A 7,840-nucleotide genomic window follows, 5' to 3' on the forward strand; every position below is an offset into this window, starting at 1 on the left:
GGAGGAGGTCCAGGAGGAGGTAGGAAGAGGTCTGGAGGTGGTCCAGGAGGAGGTTCAGGAGGAGATCCAGGGGGAGGTCTGGAGGAGGTCCAGGAGGAGGTAGGAAGAGGTCTGGAGGTGGTCCAGGAGGAGGTTCAGGAGGAGATCTGGAGGAGGTCTGGAAGAGGTCCAGGAGGAGGTCTGGAGGAGGTCTGGAGGAGGTCTGTAAGAGGTCCAGGAGGAGGTCAGGAGGAGGTCCAGGAGGAGGTCCAGGAGGAGGTAGGAAGAGGTCTGGAGGAGGTCTGGAGGAGAATCAGGAGGAGATGCTGGAGAAGTCCAGGAGGAGATCTAGAGGAGGTCTGGAGGAGGTCAGGAGGAGGTCCAGGAGAGATCTAGAGGAGGTCAGGAGGAGGTCCAGGAGGAGATCTAGAGGAGGTCTGGAGGAGGTCAGGAGGAGGTCCAGGAGGAGGTCAGGAGGAGGTCAGGAGGAGGTCCAGGAGGAGATCTAGAGGAGGTCAGGAGGAGGTCTGGAGGAGGTCAGGAGGAGGTCCAGGAGGAGGTCCAGGAGGAGGTCAGGAGGAGGTCAGGAGGAGGTCCAGGAGGAGATCTAGAGGAGGTCAGGAGGAGGTCTGGGGGGGCCGGAGGAGGTCCAGGAGGAGGTCCAGGAGGAGGTCTAGAAGAGGTCAGGAGGAGGTCCAGGAGGAGGTCCAGGAGGAGATCTAGAGGAGATCTAGAGGAGATCTAGAGGAGGTCAGGAGGAGGTCAGGAGGAGGTCAGGAGGAGATCTAGAGGAGGTCAGGAGGAGGTCAGGAGGAGGTCCAGGAGGAGGTCCAGGAGGAGATCTAGAGGAGGTCAGGAGGAGGTCCAGGAGGAGGTCCAGGAGGAGGTCCAGGAGGAGGTCTAGAGGAGGTCAGGATCTACAGACTCTAGAACCACTAGCACTGGTGTGTTAGCAGCTAGCAGCTAGCGGCTAGCAGCTGATGTGGTGTGTGCACATTCCCTCCTCTCTGGTTTCCTGCAGCTGCTGCTTCTGCTGCTGCTGCTGCTGGAGGTGAATGGAGGCGTGTGTGTGTTGCCCTGACAGTTGTTGTGTGTGACGGATGTGTTACCATCAGTTGTGCTGCCGTTGTGTAAACACAGGACGCCGTGTTTGGCCGCCGCCACCGCCGCCCTGACTAATCTGTTTAGAATATCTGGGGGAGAGTGGGGGGGGGCATTAGGAAGGGAGGGGGGATGGGCTGCCAGACAAATGACCTGCTGTTTGACCCCCCCCCGCCGGGGTCCTGGCCCCGCCCTCAGGCTCCTGGCTCCGCCCCCACCTCAGCAGAACTACTAACTCTAACCTGCACTGTGAGGGTCCAGTCGTCTCACACACACACACACACACACACACACACACACACAGGAGAGAGAGAGAGAGAGAGAGAGAGAGAGAGAGGGAGAGAGAGAGCTTCTGGCTCCGCCCACCTTCTGGACCCTAGAACAGAATCGGACGCTTCTGGTCTTCAGCAGAACCTTCTAGCAGCTTCTGCAGCACTGCTGCACGAGGTTAAGGAGCCTGGACCCCCCCCCCCCCCACACACACACACACAGGGACTACTGACCACATGATCATGGAGACCATGGTCATGATGATCTCGTTGAGGACGTTGAAGAAGTCACACATGACCTTCCCTCGCTCGCCCATGCGGCCCATGCAGATGCCGAAGGTGATGAAGAAGCCGATCAGGCCTGCAGGGGGAGACAGCGAGCAGGACACGGTCACCGTCCAGGGTCCGGGGGTGGGGGTGGGGGTGGGGGGCAGTGGTCCAATCGGCCGCACCGCTCACACTCACCCAGGACGTTCATGCCCCACTTGTACTCCAGCTTCTTCCGGCTGGTCAGGATCGCTGCAGACTGGTTGGCTGCCGCCGCCGGAAACCGCTTTCAGGACGGTTTGGACCTAGAGAGGGGGAGGAGTGCAGAGAGAGAGGAGAAGAAGAAGAAAAAGAAGAAGAAGAAGGAGGAGGGAAGCCTTATTAATCCCACATTGGGGAAGTTTGTAGAAAATAATGTAGATTAGATTGATTAAAAAGAAAGAAAGAGAGAGAGAGAGAGGGGGGGGAGGGAGAGAGAGAGTGAGAGAGGGAGAGAGTGAGAGAGAGAGAGGGAGGGGCGACTCTGACCTGTTGGAAGCAGGCCTGCACCAGGTTCTCTGGGAACAGGTTCCGGATGAGGTCCAGGAAGGCGTCCAGGCTGCTGACCTCCTGGTTCTTGGGGACGGAGCTGCCTCCGCTGCCCCCGCCCCTCAGCTTGGGGTTCCCCGGGTGGATCCCCAGCACCAGGATGACCCCCAGGATGGCGGCGATGACCGTGGTGGACATGTAGTAGACCATGGCCCTGCTGCCCATGCGGCCGCTGGAGCGGGCGTCCAGGCCCGCCAGCCCTGAGGTGGCACCTTAGCGTTAGCGGCTAGTGGGTGTGGGTGGGATTCTGACCTTCACAGGCCAGTGGCTCGCCGGCAGAGGTCAATCAGAACTTGTTCGCGGTAGTGAATGTGGGCTGCAACTTTTAAGTCGACGCTAATATGTTGCGCACGTTTGTGAATGTGCGTCGACTCTGCTAACGGCGGCGTAGCGACACACTGCTAGCTGCTAGCAAAGGAAACCAGTTCAACCAGAAACCAGTGGGGACACAACACTGGCTAATATATGTAGTTATATTTAGCTACTCCTAACACGGAGTGTCTTGCCTTACACACACACACACACACACACACAACATCGCATTCCTGGTGGTGTTAGCATTAGCCTCCGAGCTAGCCGACGTCAGCTCACCTGTGATGAGGCTGGAGATGATGAGCGGCAGGATGAGCATCTTCAGCATCCTCATGAGGATCTCCCCGGGGAAGGAGACCATGGTGAGGGCGGAGCTGTCCTTCACCTGCATGTAGCGCAGCAGCATTCCAAACACCGCCCCCATCACCACGCCTGCACACACACAGCCCCGCCCACAGGGGGCAACACCACTCACATTCTGGGTTGAAGTCAGAAGCGATGATTCTACTCCTTTACTCAACTAAAACCAGCAAAGTACAGAAATGAAACAATACATATGGTATTTGTACTTGGTTACATCCTACCTCTGGCCCCGCCCACAAGGCCCGGTCACATGTGAGTGCTGAGTTCACTTTTCTTTCTTACTTTTCTGAGCCTGAATCTTAAAAAATAAATAAATAAATAAAAAAAACGTATTTTGCTTTCACATTACAACTGTTGGATGAAGCCCCGCCCACTGGCCCCGCCCATTGGCCAGGGCCCCGGGGGAAAGTTTAGATTCCCACGATGGACTCTGGACAAATGTTCAGCGCGGGCCGCGGGCCCTCTGATTGGCTCCGGCTGCAGCAGCGCGCTGGCCTACTTTGGCTTGACGTCTGACGGATGAGCAGCGCCGGCGCTAATGTAAACGGCCGCGAGTCGCCGTGACAAACGACCACGGGCCCGGAAAAAAAAAATAGCAGAGTCTCCCGGTCGGTCCTGCAGGCTCCACAGAGACAACAAGGTCTCCGGGATGTATCGGGATTACATGTGTAATCTGTAATCTCCGCGTAACAGCATGAAGCCGACCGCAGCGGCCGAAACACCTCCACGGCTAACAGCTAACTAGCCACTTAGCATGGGCATTTTTTAACATTTTTTTTGCTCAAAAAAATGAACTTTAGATTCCAGCACACACACACACACACACGCACACACACACACACACACACAGAAACACACACACACACGCAAACATATACACACACGCACACACAGACACAAAGACAAACACACACGCACACGGGGGAGTGTGGGGTTGTGGGCGGAGTCTAGCCCCTGGCCCCGCCTACCCATGACGGTGAGTCCCAGCAGCAGGGTGTGTGTGTTGCGGCTGCAGTGACCCGCATCTTTGTAGGCCACCTCCGTGTTGTCGTCGGCCGCCTGCTTCTCCTCCGGCTCCCGGCCCGCCGCACTGGAGCTGCACTGGTTCGTCATCCTGCCTGTGAGGGGTGGGGGTCAGGGGGGGTCAGGGGGGTCAGGGGGGAGGAGGGAGAAGGGGGAGGGGGGGGGAGGGGGGAGGCTGCTGAGGTCTGATTTGTCAAAGGCGACGTGGTGTTTGGAGTTTATCTCAACACAGCGGCGCTGCTCCGCTGCCCCTCCAGGAGGAGAACAGCACCGCAGCTGCTAAACAGGAAGTAGAGACAGAGACCCCCCCGACCCCCCTCTCCCTGGCCAGCCGTGGCCCCTCCCACCTGAGCTTCCCTCCACCTGGAGGGAGGAGGGACGTCTGGTCTTCACCGCGGAGCTACTTCCTGTTGGCAGGAAGTTGTCGGCGACACCTGGCGTCGACGATGCTCAGGAGCACGATCCAATCAGACGAGTCCCTGCTGCGTGAGACCCCGCCCTCTCCAAACATGGGACCCAGTCCTCAAACAGCGCCAATCAGAACCTGGTCTGGGCCACAAGAACGTTGGCTGATCTCACACTTCCTCCTCTTTCTCCTGCTCCTGCTGCTCCTCCTGCTCCTCCTGCTCCTCCTGCTGCTCCTTCTCCTGCTGCTCCTCCTGCTCCTCCTGCTGCTCCTGACAGAGGTGCCTGCAGCTGGACTTGATGTGTTTTGTGCTGCAGTGTTCAGCTCTAATCCTGAATCTTTATAAATCCTCTTTTTAATCCTTATGTCATTCTTATGTCGGTTGCTTGGTAACGCCCACTGCAGGGCGACGCCCACTCGCCCCGCCAGCTTTTGTCCACGGGGCTCACTGATTGGCTGAGGCGGGGAGCTGACGGGTGCCAGTCACAGCCAAAGGTTGCAGCCTCAATGTGGAGACTGCACCTGACTGGACTGGAGTAAGTCAGACTGAGCTGGACCAGACCAGACCCGACTGGACCTGACCTGTCCAGACCAGACTGGACCGGACCGGACCGGACCTGTCCAGACCGACTGCTGCTCCTGTCAACCTACTAATGTTGGTGAAGAGGTCAAGGGTCATCACCAGGCAAACCTCAGCCCCCCCTGTGAGCACTAGGAGGCAGCAGAGGGTGACACACAAACAGCCCTGACCAGACGCTAATCAGCGCCCCCTGGGGGGGGGGGGGGGCCTGTTTTAGCTCAAAGCTAATGCTACGCTAACACACACACAGAGCCGCAACAGGGAGCTGGTGACCATGTGACTGTCTGACATCCAATCACATCACACTGACGGTGGAAGACGCACAAAGTCAGTGGAGAGGCCATCCTAGAGAGAGAGTGTGTGTGTGTGTGTGTGTGTGTGTGTGTGTGTGTGTGTGTGTCAGACAGGGATTATGCCACACAGTTGATTGTTTGGTGCGAGCTTTGCACACAGATCGACTTGTAATCCCGCCCCTCCCCCACCAGAGGAATCCCTGCTCACACTTGTGGTGTTGTGTCGCGTTGTGTCGCGTTGTGTATTTTTTTTTCTTACCAACTCTTTTGTGGCTTTCACGATATTTTTTTTTCTCCTTTGCAGTTTTCAAAACCCGAGCGGCAGCGCAGCATCGCCCCGCGCACACAACAACCACACAACAGCGACACAACAATTAGTCAGCAGCTGTGTGATACTTGGGATTACTTGTGTAATCTGTAATCTCTGTGTAACGGCGAGCCGACCGCGGCGGTGAAACTCTCCCCGAAACGACGGCTAGGAGCTAATTAGCCACTTAGCGCTGGGGAGGGGTTCAGGAGGGGAGGGGTGGGGGAGGAACCGGGTCCCTCTGATTGGACCAGATGTTGAGGGGAGGGGCGGAGCTCTAGCTCAAACACTCAACAGTTTTTTTTCCTTAATAAAAAATGAACTTTAAATTGCAGTCCAGCAGCAGAGCTGAGCTGCACACACACACACACACACACACACACACACACACACACACACAGTTCCTAGATGGTGTAATTCCCTGGACATATGTAACCCCCCCCCCCCCAGCAGCCCTGGGGTCAAAGGTCGCACAGTAAAGCCAGTGCAGGGTGTCCTCACATGGCTCGCTGGGGGAGCTGGGGGGGGGGATTAGAGGACCAAACTACAAACTCCCACCAGCCCACCGGCCGTAGTTTGGTTCCAGACATCAGCGGATCGGAACCAGAGCCGTGAAGAACCGCCATAACTGTGCTGCGTGTGTGTGTGTGTCTATGTGTGTGTGTGTCTGTGTGTGTGTGTGTGTGTGTGTGTGTGTGTGCGTGTGCGTCCCCCACCCCCTCCCCTGGTAATCTGAGTGTATTAATCTGTTGTTTGAACTCCTTAAGCACAGACTGTCTGTCACATCTGCTTCTCTATTTATAACCTCCTCACGCTTCTCCTCCTCCTCCTCCTCCTCCTCCTCCTCCTCCTCCTCCAGCAGCCTCCATCACCCCATCCAACCATCCATCGTCCATCCATCGATCACCCCAACCATCCATCCTTCCATCCCTCCATCCCTCCATCCCTCCATCCCTCCATCCCTCCATCGCTCCATCCCTCCATCCCTCCATCCCTCCATCCCTCCATCCCTCCATCGCTCCATCCCTCCATCCCTCCAGCACCACCCAACAGTACCTGACCTCCTCAGTGAGGACGGAGCAGGAGATGTGAGCTACGAGCTCCACCAACCAACGGGCAGAAGATGGCCACAAACCAGACTGGGAAGGAGGAGGGGGTGAGGGGGGTGGGGGTGTGGACAGGTGAGGTGGAGGTGGTGGTGGTGGAGGCGGTTCCTTACCTGCTGCGTGTGGCTGCCGTCCTCCTCTCAGGCACCAGCAGGATGCAGCTGGGCGCCGTCACCGCTCGCAGTTTGTGCGTCATCTGAGAAAATTTGCAGATTAATGCGACAGCTTGGTGGAGCTGAGCCCCTCTGCCCCCCCCCCCACCCCTCCCTCCCCCACCGCCTTATCTAAACTCTCATCAGCCACACACACCAGCACACAGCGGAGGTGTGTCTGCTGTAGCACACACACACACTTGCAGAGCCTCTGCGCTGCCACTAGGGGTCCCTCCTTCTCTTTTGTACTCACACATTATTTGAATTTTCTTTCATCCTCTTCCTCTCTCGTCCTCCTGACACCAGGGGCCGCCCACTGACAACACGTCAACACATTGTGTGTGTGTGTGTGTGTGTGTGTGTGTGTGTGCTGAAGGCCAGCCTCCCGGCCACCAGAGGGCGCTGTGGCCATGCTGAACTGCGGCCGGCTGGCTGTGAGGGATCGGCGACAGCTGCAGCTTCTTCACCCCCACTCCCTCTCCTGGATGGTGGGGGGAGTGCAGGCTGGAGGCGCCTCCTGGTCTGGCTCCGCCCCTTCACAGTGTCCCGGTCGATGATTAGCAGCATTAGCATGGAGGGCTAGCAACAACAGAGGCCATCATGGTGATGTGTCAGCCACCCAGCAGTGCGGATTGGATGATGGGGAGATGGGGGGGGGGGGGTGAGCACGAGGACGGCGTGCCACATTACAGCCGGGGGGGGGGGGGTTTGGAGGCGGGGCTTGAAACCGTGTCTACCTGGGGGAGGGGCGGGTCAAAGACCTAACTGTAAATAGGTCATTGACTATTTCAGAGGGGGCTGCTGAAAGAGGAGATGGGGGTGGGGTGGGGGGGGGGGGGTGTAAGCGGAGCAGGGGGACATCAACAACACACACACACACACACACACACACACACACACACACACACACACAGAGTGTCTGCTGGTCATCCCACCCCGGACCTCACACCCAAAGGTGAACATTCCAGCAGTGGCGAGACGCTGCTGTTTGCCAGTGTGTGTGTGTGTGTGTGTGTGTGTGTGTGTGTGTGTGTGTGTGAAATTGGATTTCAGGCTTGGCTTCCTTTAACCTGCAAGACAAATCACAACAACAC

General features: G+C 57.5%; 1 protein-coding gene across 1 annotated transcript; it reads right to left on the reverse strand.

The window, feature by feature from the left end:
• Window positions 1-1,088: 1,088 nt before the first annotated feature.
• On the reverse strand, window positions 1,089-6,834 carry slc1a9 (solute carrier family 1 member 9; the record flags this gene model as incomplete). The annotated part of the gene is given in 8 exon segments (XM_076049457.1): window positions 1,089-1,172; window positions 1,561-1,710; window positions 1,815-1,896; window positions 1,898-1,921; window positions 2,145-2,404; window positions 2,796-2,948; window positions 3,848-3,997; window positions 6,708-6,834. Coding segments are annotated over 7 exon segments (898 nt in total), but the record flags the coding sequence as incomplete, so codon positions are not given.
• Between the last annotated feature and the right edge of the window lie 1,006 nt (window positions 6,835-7,840).

The sequence above is a fragment of the Nelusetta ayraudi genome, unplaced genomic scaffold (assembly GCF_046127955.1).
Source record: "Nelusetta ayraudi isolate G7.1 ecotype Tasmania unplaced genomic scaffold, CSIRO-AGI_Nayr_v1 ptg000115l, whole genome shotgun sequence".
NCBI classification, from domain to species: domain Eukaryota; kingdom Metazoa; phylum Chordata; class Actinopteri; order Tetraodontiformes; family Monacanthidae; genus Nelusetta; species Nelusetta ayraudi.